This window comes from Erythrolamprus reginae, chromosome 6, assembly GCF_031021105.1.
Source record: "Erythrolamprus reginae isolate rEryReg1 chromosome 6, rEryReg1.hap1, whole genome shotgun sequence".
NCBI lineage: Eukaryota > Metazoa > Chordata > Lepidosauria > Squamata > Dipsadidae > Erythrolamprus > Erythrolamprus reginae.
Genome location: NC_091955.1, coordinates 48,974,643 through 48,993,412, shown reverse-complemented (window position 1 = coordinate 48,993,412; position 18,770 = coordinate 48,974,643). Strand labels below are relative to the sequence as shown.

The 18,770-nt window shown below is 38.4% G+C and overlaps 1 protein-coding gene across 3 annotated transcripts; it reads right to left on the bottom strand.

Moving 5' to 3' along the window:
- Positions 1 to 1,952: 1,952 nt before the first annotated feature.
- On the bottom strand, positions 1,953 to 18,628 carry GLIPR1 (GLI pathogenesis related 1). 3 transcript variants are annotated; one of them, XM_070755735.1, is made up of 6 exons: positions 14,318 to 14,569; positions 11,732 to 11,977; positions 7,608 to 7,714; positions 3,747 to 3,835; positions 3,352 to 3,384; positions 1,953 to 3,273 (listed from the first exon to the last, which is right to left on the bottom strand). In XM_070755735.1, exons 1-6 carry the CDS (start codon positions 14,498 to 14,500, stop codon positions 3,119 to 3,121), a joined length of 813 nt encoding a protein of 270 aa, XP_070611836.1. In that variant the 5' UTR covers positions 14,501 to 14,569; the 3' UTR covers positions 1,953 to 3,118. The 3 variants fall into 3 exon arrangements, with proteins under 3 accessions (XP_070611836.1, XP_070611838.1, XP_070611837.1); XM_070755737.1 differs by lacking the exon at positions 14,318 to 14,569 and adding an exon at positions 18,581 to 18,628 and having other exon boundaries at positions 2,862 to 3,273; XM_070755736.1 differs by having other exon boundaries at positions 3,023 to 3,273; positions 11,732 to 11,875; positions 14,318 to 14,580.
- Between the last annotated feature and the right edge of the window lie 142 nt (positions 18,629 to 18,770).

The following is an 18,770-nucleotide window of genomic DNA, read 5'->3' as shown; positions in this document are numbered from 1 at the left end:
ATAGTCATAGTCACATGATCTTCTACTTAATCACTGTATCATTTAGTAATTAAGTTGCTGGTCCTAATTATGGTAGCTAAACAAGGACAATCTGTATTCCATAGCTCATGGTATCTGTTGTTCTTTGAAGAAATATTAATTTTTCATGCTTTGTCCTAGGTTTCTATGGTTCTTTCTGATGTTTCAGCTCCTTTTAAAAAAAGCTATAGATGTCTTTGTTTACTGATAATGGCTATATAATAAAAATAAAATTGTTTTTTTATGGAAGATGGTAATTTTATTATAAATGATCCAGAGAATTTTGACTGTTCCCTTCCCTTCCCTTTCCAATTCACTGTGGTCAGCCACAATGGAGGCTGTATACATATAGGGCAAATATGGTAAAGTAATTTTACAAAAACACAAGCCTGTGTTTTATATCAGATATTTTGGATTGAATATAAAAAGAGGCCCATAATTTAGATTGAATACAAACTGATAAATCAGCCAAATTTCATATTTAGACTGTGTGTTACAACTTACATACCAACTGCGCTATTTCCAAAAATTTCAAGTGGCATAGACTACGTGTAATGGGAGGACAGGGAACCACATACTGGTTGTAGTATGAATAGGGGCAACAAATGTACCATATTTTTCAGAGTATAAGACGCACAGGAATATAAATGCACCTTAATTTTGGGGGAGGAAAATTGGGGGGGGGGATCTGCCTACCAGGTATTCATCTGGCTAATGTCTTAAGTCGGCTTCAGCACATTATTTTATTCTCTGGTTAGGGTTTTAAAAAACCTTATTCAGAGAGAGTAACCATGAAAGAGCCTGCATGCCAGTAAGAACTGGGAATATCGTTAGCACCTTGTTAGTGCTGGAAAGAAACATTTGGAGCAAGTAGAGCAATGAAAAAAAGGCTGCAAAGACAGGGTTGGAAAAACATTCTTCAGAGAGAGTAAAACGCAACAGCCTGCAAGATAAGAACTGGGAACATGAGTACCTCGTTAGGGCTGGAAAAAAGCTTCGAAAAAGCTACATTCAGAGTACAGTGATACCTCGTCTTACGAACCCCTCGTCATACAAACTTTTCGAGATATGAACCCGGGGTTTAAGATTTTTTTGTCTCTTCTTCCGAACTTTTCACCTTATGAACCCACCGCTGCCGCTGGGATGCCCTGCCTCCGGACTTCCGTTGCCAGCCGAAGCGCCCGTTTTCGCGCTGGTGGGATTCCCCTGCTGGGATTCCCCTGCAGCATCGCAAAATCCGGAGGTGGGGTTTCCCACAGAGGGGAGCCTTAGGGGAATCTCACCAGCACGAAAACAGGTGCTTCAGCTGGCAAAAGGGGTGAATTTTGGGCTTGCACACATTAATCGCTTTTCCATTGATTCCTATGGGAAACATTGTTTCGTCTTACCAACTTTTCACCTTATGAACCTCGTCCTGGAACCAATTAAGTTCATAAGACAAGGCATCACTCTATAAGACACACCCAAATTTTCAGCCTCTAATAGGGAGGAAAAAGTTGCATTTTATACACTGAAAAATATGGTATGTACATCTGATATGCAGAATATAATTTATAAATAATTTATTTTATTTATTTATTTATTTATTTATTGGATTTGTATGCTGCCCCTTTCCGGAGACTCGGGGTGGCTAACAGCGACAGCGACAATAAAACAGTGAAACATTTTATAATGCCAGTGTTGTTTTTACCAAATTTTTTGTCAGAATGACAAAACCTTATTAAGTACAGTACAGTCATACGGTACTGTATTAGTACAGTAAACGAGCTATGAGGGCAGAGTGGTTAGAGTGCAGTAATACAGGCTAATTCATCTCGCTGCCAGGAGTTCAATCCTCACTGTCTGAATGTTGACTCAGCCTTCCATCCTTCTGTTCTGTCTGACCAGATGACCAGCCAGCAACTATATCCCAATTAATACTCAGACATAGAGTTGGGAAATATAATAATCTATTGTACTAGCAAACTTATTGAAAACTACAAATTAAAACAAAGAATGTGACTTGACTGACAAAATTCAAAGCAAGCGTCAAAACTAATAAGGAATGTTCCAAAACAGAATTGTAACTTAAAACCTTTAGCTTGGCTGAAGCAGAAATACTCACAGACTTCTCAAAACTATACTTTTTTCAAGACTGCAGAAATACTTGAGGGGGGAAATTCTGGATTTGCTCTTTCCCTCTTGGTGATATAAACGTTGATCTTCCGCAAAGGGAACCTCCCAGTCTCCTCCCCTTTTAAACACTCTGTGATTACACACTGCGCACAGCAGTATTCAAGGCCTCCCTCTATGTCTGCGTAACTGCTCGTCTCCCACACATTCTTCTCATCCATGCATCTAAAATAGGATTCACAATGTCCCCCTCCTCATTAGACCCAGACAAGGTCCTAGCTGGGTTTTTATATTTTCTTCAGGACCCTCAATCTCCATCCCTTCCTCACCCTCACTATCCGACTCCTCTGACAGCCACACAGGCCTATGATGCTCAGGCGGACCCGGTTCCTCCTCTTCAGGGACTGTGATTAAAGAAGCTGGCTGTGATCCAACCACAACACCTTCGGAGGTCAGTAAAATGAGGGCCCAGATTGTTGGGAGCAATATATTGACTCTCTAAACCACTTAGAAAGAGCTCTAAAGCGGTATATAAGGCTTAGTGCTATTTGTATTTCTAAATAATTAGATCCTGACCTTGTGCTTTGCTAAATCTAAATGGACTTCCTGAGTAACCATCAGCCACACAATTGTGTCTTATTTAATAATCATATAAGTGTGCCTTCTGATTATTACTGCTGCTGCATTCATACATACTTGAGTTAAAGAGTTTAACATATACGGGAGATATGTACAGTTTATCACATTAACATTTATTTATCACAACTCCCTTGTTTTAATATACAAGTTTACAAAACATGGAACATGTAAAATATATTGTTTTATATGCATATTATCAGAATAAAAAAGCATTAAGAACTTGACAAAATTCCATAAAAATAACAAATTGAATCAAATCTACTTTTAAAAAACAGAACAGGAAAATAACAATTCTTGTAAATATATTCTTATAATTAACCAAAGTAGTCAAAGAAAGAGATACTGAAGATTATTTAGAAAAACTTAAACCCGGATAATAGATTTGTAAGCAGTAAACAGCAGCAAATGCCAGAAACATTAACAATGGCCTTAAAACCGCAACAGCAATGCAAGATTGATCACATATAATCCGCCTTTCAAATGGTGGATACCATCGTGAATAACCTAGGATAAAAAAAGAGGGAATGTAATAATCCTCTTTTCAAAGTAAATTTAAAATAGAAAGGCAATTGTAATACATACGTAAGCTGTTTTCTTTCTCACGATTAGGATTTCCTGTTTTTAAAAACAAACAAGGTTCAGACAAGCCAATTAAAGCTTTTAGAATATTTTCTCTACACATTTTCACTTCTTATTCAAAGGAATACATTAATTAGTAGTAGCAGTGATGTCACATTAATCAGTCTTTAAAATAGAAGCAGAGCTATCAAATAGATTATAATGCAATATTTACTCCTTTTTCTATAAGATAATGGAAAGCCTCAAATAACTCTTTTTTTCCTTAAAAAGGAGAAAAAATTAACACAATTTACCAAAATAAAATATAAAAAGTCTGAATATCAAAATGATTGTAATAAGCTCTAACAGGATTCTCTTTTTCCTCCTCAAACTACTATTTTATTCAGATTTGTACTTACTACAGAGATTGTCTTTACAAGTGTCTCCTTGTGGACAGTTACTGCATGGTATTCCCTCTTTATAAGGACGTACTCCACGGTAATTGCCCCTAAAAACAGCGGGTGAATATACTGTTAATCATACCAAATATTAAATAGAAATTGGCTGAAAATGTCAGTGACCTTACCTGAAGATCCCAAATCAAAATCTGCAAAATCCTGAACAAGTTTTGAGTCTCATTATACATATTACAAAATTTCCATTATCTTTTGTGGTACTACTAAAATTTTATTATTCTTGAAAACAATTTAATGACTAGATGTTTAATGCTTTTCGTATAACAGATGCACTTGTGCCCAGATGTCCCAAAAGTGCTTTTTCAGGAGTGAACTTTGTTTTTTTGAAGACATTTTACTTCTCATTCAAGCTTCCTCAGCTCTGACTGGATGGTAGAGAAAGGAAGAATTTATATGCCTTGCAGATACCTGATCATTGGAGATTTATTTGTGTCCTCAGGGTCACTTGAGTAGTGCAAATAGGTGAGGAGCGTGCTTGGAACTGCTGAAAGGACTGTTATCCTGATTCAGCAGTCCATCTGCATTTAAAAGACAAAGGGCACTCTTTTGAAGACAGCAAAATCAATATTTTGGACAAAGAGGACTACTGGTTTGAAACAGGGGTCAAAGAGGGCATTTTTGGTGTATAAAATGCACCCTTTTTCTCCCTAAAAGAGGCTGATAATTTGAATGTACTGTATATTATACTCTGAATGTAGCTCTTTCCCCCCCCCCCAGCCCTAACTAGCTGCTAACGATCTTCCCAGCTCTTACCTTGCAGACTCTTTCATTGTTTCTCTCTGCAAGGCTTTCATTGTTCTTGCTCTTAGGGCTCTCCAAGCCCTAAGTCTTTGCAGGTTTTTTTTTCCTCTGTTGCTCTAACTTCCTCTGAGTGTTTCTTTCCAGCCCTAACCAGGTACTAACAATGTTCCCAGCTTTTGCCAGCTTGCAAGCTCTTTCATTGTTTCTCTCTGCGAAGAATGTTTTCCAAGACCTAAGTCTTTGCAGGGTTTTTCCCCATTGGTCTAACTTGCTCCAAATGTTTATTTCCAGCCCTAACCAGGTGCTAATGATGTTCCCAGCTCTTACCCGCTTGCAAGCTCTTTCATTGTTACTCTCTGCACAGGTTTTACAAGCCCTAAGTCTTTGCAGGGTTTTTTTCATTGCTCTACTTGCTCAGACTGTTTCTTTCCAGGTGCTAATGTTTCCAGCTTTTACTGACTTGCAAGCTCTTTCATTGTTACTCTCAGAATAAAATTATTTTAAGCCCTTAACCAGGGGATAAAATAATGTGCTGAAGCTGACCAGACTAAGGATGCTAGCCAGATCAATACCTGGTAAGCAGATTCTTTCCCCTATTTTCCTCACCAAAAACTAAGGTGCATCTTATATTTCTATGCGTCTTATACTCAGAAAAATACGGTAATCATTTCTTCCCTTTCAGGAATAATTATAAAAATGATTTCTCACTCATTTCCATACTACTAGTAGAAACAAAATAAGCAGCCATAAATGTCACCTAAAATTGGAACCCTATATTTGGATTCTGATGGATATTTATTGTTGAGAATGCTTTTGCAAAACAGTGGCTGAGAAGATTTGCCACAGATAAGATTAAAAAGCACCTATTTCAAATAAAATTTCTTGATTGTGTATTCTTACTTGCCCCCTTGTACTGTACCACTGTATTTTGAATTCAAATGCAAAAAAAAATATAGTTTGGAGAGCACAAAGGAATGCTGCACCTGTTTGTAATTCTTTAATGCGGTTGAATTCCTCCCCCCCACCCCCGCCTATTATGCAGCTTTTCCTGGAATTATGCAGCTGCCTTTCTTTCCCAGAAAAGGCCATATTTTGTTCAAAAAATTGCCAATAAGTGCATCCCTGTCCACTACAGCAATGCATAGCCCTACACTTATATTTTTTCTGCTTTTTCAAGACAGGTAGATGCACTTCTGAACAAAACACTGACTGCAGATAGCTCTTTCAAATTGCAGGAAAGTTCAGAAATGGCTAAGTGAGTAAACAACTGACTGGCAGATTTTGGCCCAGTCATTCCTCATTTCAGCTCAACCTACCTCACAGGACCTACCTCACAGGACTCATTAGAGGAAATGATGGTTGCATTTTTAATCCTGGAGCATGTCTTTTAACTTTTGATAATTCTGCAGTTGCTACATCCCTTCTTCTCTCCCTCTCCTCCTTTGCTTTGCAAAGTTGCAGGGCAAATTTTTCATACCTCGGCTGTGACAGGGACCCACAGCAGATGGATGAAAGAACCACATGCAGCTCCAGAGTTGCAGATTGCCAACCCATTCTAGAGGTTGCTGCCTCAGTGCAATTTATGAATTAGAGAATGGCACCTGTAACACTATAGATGCACAAGCTGCATTGATTAGCATTCTGCTTCCGGATGCAATTCAAAGTGTTGGTTATAACCTTTAAAGCTCTTCATAGCATGGGTCCAGGTTACCTGAAGAACTGTTTCAGCCCACTGGGATTGATCCATACCACTCATGCCAGCAGAGGAGGCATCATTATTATTCCAGCTGCCGGGGTCCAGGAGTGCTGTTGCTCACTGCCCTTTGGAATATCCCCCCCCATGTGAAGTTGCCCCCAACCCTCCTATCTTTTTGTAAATCTAAAGACATGACTTTGCAGGGTTTTTTGCTTCCATGAATGACGAAACACAGGCGCACCTGCAGCTCCGTGCGCAATTTTGCTACCTCCATAGGTGCAGAAGCAAAATCGCGCTGGCCCCGCAAGCACTTATGAGCCGCCACGGCGAGCACAATTTAGCGTTCTGACTAGTAGCCCACCGCTGATTATATTATTGTTTATATATGCTGGTTATAAACAATATTATGTATAGAATATATTAGGTGCATGATACTGTATAGAATATACTAAGAGCTGTGTGCAAGATATTGTGAGGAATATAGTATACTGATGTAAAGGTAATAAGGGAATAAGATATGCAGAAGATAATATATTATATCTGTATTATAATTACTGTGTATAACCTCTAAATAATACCTTTAATATCCTGTTGACTTGTATTGTTGTCTGAACATGCCACCAATGCCACATATACTCTGGTTACAATACAGTATGTCTATCATTGGATCTAGGCCCAGTGTGGAATGCTGACAGAGTCCATCCAACGACTTGTTAAATATACATGTTCTTAAATATCCATCAGAAATATGACAATGTTCCAAACTCTTCTCTTTATAATTCTCCACCTATGACTTCCCCTATTCTGCAGAAATGACTATTGGTAATATAAATTGAAAGCCAAAAATACAGAAATACTAGCTTTTCAAATTTTCAATTAAGATACGTACATCCTACTTGCTATGGCTCTTTGACTAAGATTCAAAGACACACTAAATGATCTGAGCCCTGAATATAAGAGTTGAGGTAGCATACACTTTATTCTACTGCTCTTCAATTTCCATAACCTTTCTACATTTGCAATCTTATAGCTCATCATTTTCTTCACAATAGATTACCTACACTACAGCATCTCTTGAGGGAGGGAACAGTAAGTTGCTCCAACTGTTTTTGCCCTCCCCACTCCCCCATTTTTTCATGGGTTGTCTACAAACTAAATCTATTTCTAGTCATGTTCTTCCACTGTTTGAAAATTTTCTATGTAGCCTCCTTATAATTTACCAGTTGATTTTTTAAAATAAAGTTAATAAAATATGCCAAACATTTAAAGTTGTTATAGACAGCAACTAACTTAAAATAAATTATTCAAGATAACATATGTAAACGTACGAACACAATTTTACATTTCTTTAATATGTATTAACTTACGCTGGAGCGTAATTGCACACTAAAATGTTACTATGCTTTTCCTTTCCATCCAGGTAAGGGCAGTAAACATAAGCACAGCCAACTTTGTGAGAAGTAGCCCAAACTACCTGAAAAAGGAAGAACATACATTTTAAATAATTTAAGTTTCTCCCCAATCTCTTTCTATTTTGATCTGCATTTGACCAATGAATATTTATTTTTCACATTTGTAAACCAAATATGATCCTAGCATTCTACAATTGTCATAAATACAGTATGAGTCAGTTGCCAAGTACCTGAATATTAATCATGTGACCATGGGGATGTTACAATAGTCACAAGTGTGAAAAACAGTCATAAGTCACTCTTTTCAGTGCCAATGTAACTTTGAACAGTCACTGAATGAACTGTTTTAAGTGGAGACTACCTGTACTTTGAGGTTGAAACAAAACAGTTTTCTTCTTTAAAGTGTTAACATCAACATATTTCAATCTGGCTGTATTTCATTTCACCCACCCACCCACTTATTTATGAATTCTTGCAGTCTCTGCAGAGATTCTGCAGATACAGTGATCCCTCGGTTAGCACGGGGGTTACGTTCCAAGACCTCCCGCGCTAACCGATTTCCGCGTTATACTGGATGCGGAAGTAAAAACACCATCTGCGCATGTGCGCCATTTTTTTCATGGCCGCACATGCGCAGATGGTGGAGTTTGCGTGTGGGCGGCGGGGAAGACCAAGGGAAGGTTCCTTCAGCCGCCCAACAGCTGATCTGCTCCGCAGCGCGGAAGCAGCGAGGAGCCGAAGATGGGGTTTCCCCGTTGCCGCGCTGCGGAGCGGATCAGGTGTTGGGCGGCTGAAGGAACCTTCCCTTGGTCTTCCCGCCGCCCAGGCAAAGGGGAAACCCCAAGATCACTTGCCGCTTGCCGCTTGCCGGATTGCAGCTTGGAGAAAGAAAGAGAAAGGAGGGCGACTTGCCAGTCCACGCCCCCCTGGATGAGCGGCCCCGCATGGCCCCAGCGCCGGACTCCGCCGTTGCCTCCGCCCTTGTTCGGCTCTGCAGCTGAGAGGCCACGTCCACCCCCTCCTCGGTGTCCCCGGCACCCAGCGTCCCCACGCCGCCTCCACCTCCCGGTAATGCGCCCGACCTCTGCCTCTCTCTTTCTCTCTCATATACCACGCCGGCAACAGGGAGAGAAAGAGAGAGAGAACTAGCGTGGACTTATTTTTTATTTTTTAATATTTTATTTTTTTAATTAATATTTTTTGAAAAACCGCGTTGCAGCGTTTCGCGCTAATCGAGACCGTGCTAATCGAGGGATCACTGTAATCGGATGTGAGGATCTCTGAAGTTGAGCTTTAGATAGTTGGGAAGGTTGCTGCTATAGTACCACTCTTGCTTCACAATATCCTTGTCTGGCCAGTTGAGTTCCATTCCTTGGCTGGTGATAAGATTACTTATTTATTAATTTTATTTATTCAATTTTTTAAATGCCGCCCTTCTCCTTAGACTCAGGGCGGCTTATAACATGTTAGCAATAGTACTTTTTAACAGAGCCAGCATATTGCCCCCACAATCTGGGCCCTCATTTTACCCACCTCAGAAGGATGGAAGGTTGAGTCAACCTTGAGCCGGTGATGAGATCTGAACCACTGACCTGCAGATCTAGCAGTCAGCTTTAGTGGCCTGCAGTACTGCACTCTACCCACTGTGCCACCTTGGTTCATCATTATATGGGATTTTAATCTGCCTGGTCATGTAGTTTGGAACAATGCCATTGACTTGTTTCTGATGGCCCAACATATACCAGAGGGTGCATGTCAGATCTATTTTTTAAAATTATTATTATGCCTTGGAAAACTTGCAACTAATGTGATAGCAAAGGACATTAAGAACAACCCATTGCTATAGACAGATCACGTTGTTTACTTTCTTGTCTTGTTGGTGTCACTTTTACTACAGGGAGACAGGACCATTTGTGGTTTCAATCAGGCTGTTCCAAGCAATTGATGAACACTATGAGGTTCCAAAGGTTTGTGAATTTTCCAAAGACATAGGAAGCTTCCAGATGAAGTCTTGGCTGTTGCCTACAATGAGTGGGCGATGCAGCATTGGACCCCATCATCCCTATTCGGCTCCTCCCTGTTGCTCCTAGAGTACATCTTAAGTTTACTGAGGAGATCTGGGAGATGAAGAATCAGAAGAGACTGATCAAATATGAGGAAGAGGCATGTTAGGGATTACTTTGCAGCTAAAGCCTCACTATTTATCTGGGACATAGTCTTAGGTGATTTGTGTGGGTTTGAACTGTTGACTCCTGAACAACTGGACAGAATTCTTTGTGCTGTTAACTTAGCCACCCATATACTGCATTTGGGCCCTTTCCACATTGTCAAAGCAGACAAGGAGAAGATCTGTAATTGGGTCCATGCTATGATGCCTGACTGTGTGGGAGAAAGGGCACACAGTGGTATGCCTGCCAGAATCAAATCCAATTTCTTTCCAACTTTTTATTTTGGTCAGACTATAGCTGCAATTCAGGAAGTCCAGAATCCTAGAGAAAGTGGAATATTTTGACCATCTGAGTTGGGTTTCAGGCCAGGAATCGATTCAGACTGCCTTGATTGTCCTTGTAGGATATTACTGGCAAAACTGCAATGGGAGTGATGCATTCATTCTTCTGCTCCTTGATTTCTCATAAGCTTTGGATACCATCAACCATGGTATCCTTCTGGACCGGCTCCAGGAATTGCAAAGGGGGTGGTACTATTTTACAGTGTTCTCTTGTTTCCTTCAGGGACAATTCTAGTTTAGGTTGTTTGGGGAGAAAGATCATTCTCTATGCCCATCCTCTGTAGGGCACCACAATGTTCAATTTTCTCTTTCCATTCTTTCTATTCAACATCAACATGAACCCACTGTATGATGTCCTGCATCACTTTGGGGTTTAGTATCATCAGTATACTGATGGTAATTAGAGGCTATGACTTTGACAAAGATAAGGCCAGATCTGTTACATGAGGAGAAAGACATGGCTTAAATCCAAATCAATATAATGTATGCACAAATGGCTAAAATAGACCTAGCACAATCAGATTTCCAAGATTCTATTATTATAGCCAATCTCAATAAAATGAGTCGTAGCTTCCTGTGAAATGGATTCAGTCTGGTTTACCTGACAATAAGCAATTATAGTTGCTTTCTGAGACTTTTTTTTTGAGGGGTGCCCCAAAGGGGTCAATCTGATTTCCTTTGTGCACTGGGAAGAGTAGATTATTTATAGCTGAGATTTTTTGATATACTGTCCCAGGATACAAAGGCAAGTAGAGTGTGGAAGTCTCTGACTCAATCCTACAAAGAGGATATGTTTGTGGTTTTAGGACCACATAGTTTTGAGTTATTTCATCTCTGACCTTGGGTAGGGTTGCACTTCTCCATTCAAAGCTGGTCTGGAATCTAAGGAATTTTAGAATCTGAAGTCTTTATTCAGCTTCATCTGGTGCAGCAGCTCCTCAATTGGGAACTGGTTCTCAATTGGAAGGCCCTTCAGAAGCCACTCAAGTCTTAATTTTTGCAACATACTTTATATGGGATTGTTTCAAAAGCAACTTGGAATGTTCAACAGGTCCCTATCCACAACAGTGTGAGCAGTTATGCACATGGCACATGATTATGTGACACCTCTGTTTCATAACTTGCACTGGATGCCAATTTACTTCAAGATACTGGTTATCACCTATGAAATGCTACTTGGTATAGAAATTGATTATTTGAGGGACTCCCTATCTTCTCTGGAGACTGTGTTGCCAATTAGAATTAATAGTGTTAATGGGGACCTTCAATTAAGTAATGTCATCTACCTGATCCCAGGAAACACATCTCTCTGTTGCAGCACCTGCTTTATGAAATGATATCCCACTGAGACCTGAATGATTCCCATCTTGTTGGTGCTCCAAAAAGCCATACAGATCCCATTAGGTGATTTACCATTTTGCTCATATATATGCTTTCTTCGAAATATCTACTAGTATATATTTGTAAATAAGCAATCTTACATAACAAATTCACCTACTAAGCAGCTGTAATCAGTATTCATAATTTACTGTCAAAATGTACTGTATAAACACGAAAGTACATATCTTACCTGTGTATAATGTCCACATACTTTGGTGCACTGATGGGTGGAGAAAGTATAGTATTTTACTTCACTGTGAAATGATTTGATTGGACCCTCAATGTTTACTGGTCTTTTGCTTGCAGTTCCCATCCACATATTTTCTCCAGTTGGCTTAAATTTAGGGTCAGGATGGTATCTTTGATTAGGATTATGTTTCCAAACACATTTATTTCCCCATGCTCTAGCAATTCTAGCTAAAGCTAAATCAAATGTCTGCAAAGGGTAAAATTACCAGTTAAGCTTTTGATATTTATCTCCCTTAGTAAATGCACAAATATCAAACTGAGACCCATCCAAATACTAATAGAAATTTCTATGCATTAGTACATATAAAGCATAATTAATTAATTAATTAAAATCTGGAATTTTAATATTTATAATCTTAATATATGTGCAAGAAAATATTATATATATGCTTTGAAGCATGTATAGATACTGATTACATATTGAAGAAGAAGAGTCCCCAGTGAAGATTTAATTGGATGTTTGTGCAACTAATTGTTGGATTTTGGAATGATTTTGTAAATGATCAGCTATATCTTTTTCCAAGATATTCCTTTCAACTTTTTATTCTTCCCTACCTGTCAATAAACCAGAATTTACACAAACTTTACTTAATATGTGTAGACCTTCTCCTTTCCTTCCACAAGCTTCACTTTATACATCTAAAGAGATTAATGTAAATTCATTAAAACATGCGGGTATTCTTCAAAGCAATATGGTTTCAAAATAAATGATCAATTATCTTGGTGGCTCATAATCTGAATATGAACTAGCATGAGATGTTCAGATAAAATATCTGTTTACCAGATGTGAAGGAAAAACATTGTGAACTATCACCACTTGTACTATTTATTTATTTTGACTTCTATGCCACTCAATCCCATTGGGACTCAAAACAATAAATCCAGAGTTATTGTCTGTGGCATATATTAGCATTTCCCATTTTTTTAAAGGAAGGAAAAAGCTACCAGAATCTGAACAAGATCATCATAATTCCTCCTCTCTAAGAAGTTATTACTATGTTAGAAATTACTTCTGCTTTTACCTAGATCACACCCTTTCATTTTGCCATAGGTTGTATATTCCAGATCCATGGTGTTTTTTTAAAAATTCATTTCAATGTTACCAGTAGATGTGTGGATAAGCAGAAAAAACAACAGCAATTAGACAGGATATTCCATGTTTGTTTCCAGTATCTGTCTTTCTCTATGGCAGTAGTAGCAAACTTCAATGTGGGTTGCATACAACTAACTACCAGCATTAGTTCTGTACATTATGGTCAATTCTGATATCAATCTGTGAACTGAAATATTTCCTATTACAGGTTATCTTTCAACTTTAAAATATCCCCACATTGGGCAGAAATAATGTCCTAAAATGAAGAGAAGGGAGCTATAAATAACTAAAATCAGCAAAGTAAATGTTGCTGCAACATGATAGAATAATTTACTCTTCCCAGTGTACAATATATAAGCTAATTCCTTGCTTGCCTTATAATTTATTGAATGACAATCAGCAATCTTTTCAGGCCAATCTTTTCAGCAAGCTGAGGCTGCTGATGGAGTCAAGCAGTCAGACTCAATGCTCACTTGAAAGTTAATATTCTGAGAATTGGGGAATATCTCAAACTTCCAGCAGCTTGTTTACTTTGATCCTTAGATATGCTTTTAATAACTTAACATTTGAAACTTAAGTGGGGGGGTTTTTTGGCATGATTTTAATCTTAATTTTTAAACTTGTATGTGGTTCAGGGATCACTTCGAGTCTTCGGAGAGGGGCAGCATACAAATCTAATAAATAAATAAATAAATAAATAAATAAATAAATAAATAAATAAATAAATAAATCACTGGTAGCATTCACAATAAGATGCTCAATGATTTGCATTTTGTTTTCTTAAATTTGTTTCCTTATATTTATTTGTTATATTTATAATATCCTTTTTTTACTGTATACTATATAAAGTGTATTGTGTACTATCTAGAGTAAAATTGCAGCTTACATATAATTCAACACATAACATAACCCAAAATAGAGTAAACATATACATAAATTAATTAAACCAAATAATAAAAATATTCTTGTGAAAAGGATGCATCCATCCACTTGTTTGGGGAAAAATAAACTCCTGGTAGGTAATAGGCACTGGGCGAATGTAGCCAGGAAACTCGCTACGGAAAACAGCTCAGGAATCATGGCATGTTCCCCTAGGACTGCAAAATTAGGTGGAAATAAAAAGCCCGTCCACATTTCCAAGCCCGTTCAAGCTTGGAAACTTGTTGAGTGACTTTACCCCCGGGAATATGACTTTAATATTAGCTTTGGAAGAATGATTAAATTGAAGCGCCTGAAAAACACAACCCAGAAACAAATTCGAATGACTTTCGGCCCCAGGAAGCAGCACCCTCCGCGGGCAAACTTTTCTTTGGGTGTCGTCTAAGGGGCGGGAGGCTAACAGGCAGAGCTGGGCTTCTCTTTTCTCACGGCTTCCTCATCTAAAGCGCCCGGGCCTCCTGCCCCCGCTCCCCGGCAACCCTTTGAACTGCTCACCATATAGAGCATTTTGGAGGCAGAGGGCTTGACTTGGCTGCGAAATTTGTTGTGGATATCGATATATTGCTTGATAAAGGTGCGGTTGTTTATGTCGGGTAAAGGCGCAAATTTACTTCTCGTTTCTCCGGGAAGGAGAGTCACCAGCCCCGCCGCACCCCACCACCACCAGAGGCTCCTCATGGCTGCGGCAACGGCGACCTGGCCGAAAACTGCGCGCGCACTAATGGTCCTCCTGTGGCCGCCGTCGCGGGCCTTGGTACCCTGACGTTCCGGGTGTGTCTTGCAAAAGCTGTGGGAAGCAATTGCTTTCAGTTGCCACAGCTTCCTCTTCCCCGTTAGGGTTGCTAGCCCTCATCTGAATCGCATAAGGCAATGAATTCTACCCTAGTCCTTGAAGTTTATTTCTCAGAAGTCATGCCATGGATTCTACTTTGTTCCGTTTTTAAGCCTAGACCGGGTCTCCTGGAAAGAACCCAGTAGCATTTTATTCTCTCAGGTGAATAAATATACTATGTTTTATTAATAAAAATTATATATGGGAAAAGAGCCTGTTTCTTTTTCTAAATATCCTTTTCTATTTTGAAAAGAAACTCAGGATCTGTCAGATGAAGTTCAACTGAATGTCAACAAATTATCTGCCTCCCATTCTTCTCATCTGCTCTGTGTGAGAGGCTGTTATTTCGAGTTAGGCCAGTAAAATATGCTGTATTTTGATATGTATGAATATGGATGTCATATCAAAACAAATCTAAGATGCTGTTGGAAGTCAGAAGACATCAAATGAAAGAAATGACTAATACAAACAATACAAGCTGACTGGCAAGATACTATTTTCATTATAATACATACTCCTACTGTATAAATGTTAGAGAAATGTCATATACATTTAGTGATTTTTTCCAAGGAAAGTTATCCTCCTCTTCTGGGACATCAATGTATATGATATTCTTTAAAGAAAAGTCACTCTAAATCTCAGGATGCACACAATAGGCTGGATAGCATCAGTTGAGTATGCTGATCACTTTTTAGTTAAATAATATAACATGAAAATCATAGCTTATGTTGTAAGCCGCCCTGAGTCCTCAGAGAGGGGTGACATATAAATCAGATAGATAGATAGATAGATAGATAGATAGATAGATAGATAGATAGATAGATAGATAGCAATCTATTATTAGATATAGGTATGCATTGTTTCCCTAGTGCTACCACTGAAAAAGTCTGGGTACCTCTCCTATTAATTTTAGATCATTATACCAATTAATCGCTGCAGCTTAACTTCTCAGCCATTTTTTTTATTTCTTCTGTTTCTTAAATTCAAGCCATAGTGCTTCTTCCTCTTCCTTAAATTCTTGCTCATCCTTCATTTTTCTTAACCCTATTTCAACCACAACTAAATACTCCATAGCAAATAAACATTTGATTACTTATTTTCAAAAAGTAGTAACTTCAGTTTTCACATTAGATCCTTTGAGTTATTTCATAACATACACCTTTACTTGTATTATTTGTATTCCAATATTTATCCATAATAGTTTCTTTAAATACTCGGAGAGGGGTCCTCGGAGAGGGGCGGCATAAAAATCCAATTAAATAAATAAATAAATAATAAATAACATAAATATCATTTCAAATTTAAGCCTTTAAAAAAATAGAGAGAAGTAATAGCTATTCAAATTCATAAATTTTCACATTACTGTATACCTTATTTCACATTTCTTTTTTTTGTTCTGCTCTATTTCCCTTTAATAATTCCAAGTGTGTATTAAACTTCAATTTGCATTTTTATCTAACAAACCAAACATATCAATCTATAGCATAATTATAACATTCCCCACAAACTATCATTTATACCTATCCTTATTTTACGTTTCATCAACTACTACCAATCCCAAACTACTATTATATAATGGTGGTAAGAATATTCTTCTCTTCCCCTTAAGAAAAAAGCAGTAATCATCCATTTTCTTTAAGTTTAATTTTTTTCCCTTAGCTTCCCCCCCCCTTTTCTTTTACCTTTGTATCCCTAATTTCTATTAAACACTCCCTTTACCTTTTTAATGTTTATTAATATTATTTTGTATTGTTTATTTTATTGTCTGTACTTTTATTGGTCAATTACTGGAATAAAATTCTGTCTGTCTTACTATATTTCCTTATTGATAAAACAAAATGTATTCCTTTATCTGTGAGTGCAAAGAAAGATAGCAAAAAATGAACTGACCACATAAGTTCTCTGCTTCTGTTGCAACTCCATGGAGAATAATGAAGTTCTGATTTTTGGATCACCAGCCACTACAGTAGTATGTTTTCTCCCCTAGCTTTGCTACCATCTTCCTTAGCAGGTAGGAAAATACCCATTAATGACAGCATATAGTTAAATGGGTTTTGACAATACAGTACAGGTAATCCCTGGATTATGAGCATTCCCTTAGCGAAAGCTGGAATTTACGAGACCAGTGCCACCTAGCATTTCCGGACAAGGCTCAAAACTAGAAATCTTGCATCACCATGACAGTTGTTCACCCTTACGAACAACCACAGAGGCTCTGCATGTTGCCAGCAGAAATGGAGCTTCTGAGGAATGTATCCGTCCCTCAGAAGTGCCATTCAGTCCTCTGTAGGCCTCCCCTGGCACGTTAAAGGATGAAATGGAGTTTCTGGGGGCCAGGGAGGCCCCCAGAGAGCCGAATGGAGCCTCAGAGGCCGCATCCAGCCCCCAGAGGCCCCATTTTGGCCTGCAAAGGCCAGGGGAGGCTCATGAAGGGCTAAATGCTGGATTCACCCCTCAGGAGCTCCATTTGGTCAGCAACATGCCGGGTGAGTTATTGTAATAGCTATCATAACTATACTGTCTTAACCCACATATTTATATTTCAATTATATTTATACATTCTTTGATTAAAATGATAAAATAATCTGATTGTTATGTCCACATACATTTGTAAATTCCTGACTAATCTTAAATTTAGAATTTTATTTCCTCGTAATGTTTATCAATGGTACCATCACTGTGAAATGCTTGTCTGGAGGCATATTCTGTCCACAGATTTTCTCAGATTATGTAGTTTCACGATTCCATATACTTCCAAGCATAATTTGTATATCTGCAAAGGATGTAAGACCCAGCTTTAATTATATTTTGTATAATTATATTTTGTCATCTGTCTCTGTTAACTGCACTATCAAATCTTCAGCCTTGTAAATCTATAAAATGAAGTGTTTTCCTGACAAAACTAATGTTTTTAGAATTTAAAAAATGCTGTGAAATCAATTCCTTAAACATACAACTGTATCTATAATTTTATTTTAAATCTTTTGAAATATTGTGGCACCGTATTAGTTTTTCATGTCTAAAAGGTTTCTAATAGAGTGCTCTACCCATAGGGTGAAGACTATGTAAATTTGCCCGAAGTCTGCACAGTATGCAGTATGCATTCTATAGATGCATATCTCATTTTAGAGCAGTGGTTCTCAATCTGGGGGTCGGGACTCCTTTGGGGGTCGAACAACCATTTCACATGGGTCGCCTTAGACAATGGAAAAAGACAAATTTCCCATGGTGTTAGGAACTAAAGCTTGTATTCTGGCGCCTTGGAACATATTTTTGCAATCTGACCAAACAGGCATTTACAGTGGGGGTGTCCCTGTGATCTTCCTGCCAATCAGCTTAAAGCTCTGTTGAGAGAATTGCGACTAGACTTATGGTTAGGGGTCATCAAAACATGAGGAACTACATTAAGGGGTCATTAGAAAGGTTGAGAACCACTGTATCAGAGCAATTGTTTTTAGATCCTGTGAAAGCAATGTGTGGCCAAAATTATATTCTAAATATCAACATACACTCCTTGTGCTGTGGTGGCGCCGTGGTTAGAATGCAGTACTGCAGGCTGCTTCTGCTGCCTGCAATTCGGCAGACAGAATTCCACCAGCATAAGGTTGACTCAGCCTTCCATCCCTCCGAGGTGGGGACTCAGATAGTTGCGGACAATATGCTGACTCTGTAAACCGCTTGGACAGGGGTGGCATACAAATCTAAATTAATTAATTACAAAACGGTATATAGGTCCAAGTGCTATTGCTATTGCTATTAAATTGTTTCTGCTACCAGCTCAATTTTTCAGTATTCGTTTATATGCTCTATGGCAAAATTTATGAGTCCACTTATAGCCTTTAGCTTTCTTCTGCATTTACAAGTGTGTGATAATAAACTGAAATTGAATTCTGATTCTAAAATATTGGATTAATGATCCTATTTACCCTTTTCTCTCCAGCTTTATTGCAGAAATACATATTTATAATATCCTTTCACAATTGTAAGCAACGGTTTTCGCTCTTTTGTGAACAAAAGCGAGATTTTATGCTGGCGGTGCATAGCTAGCTTCCGTTGAATTCGCTCCACTTCCTGTCACTTCTTTCCACACCAGCTGTGCCTGGAGCCCATTGGGAG

Excerpts from the sequence above, each read along its gene's own strand:
- GLIPR1 (XM_070755735.1), bottom strand. The coding sequence starts at position 14,500 with ATGAGGAGCCTCTGGTGGTGGTGGGGTGCGGCGGGGCTGGTGACTCTC. Across the intron at positions 11,978-14,317 it reads CCTCCAAAATGCTCTATATG|ACATTTGATTTAGCTTTAGC; the intron begins GTGAGCAGTTCA and ends TACCCTTTGCAG. Across the intron at positions 3,385-3,746 it reads TTGTAAAGACAATCTCTGTA|GAAATCCTAATCGTGAGAAA; the intron begins GTAAGTACAAAT and ends TTTTAAAAACAG.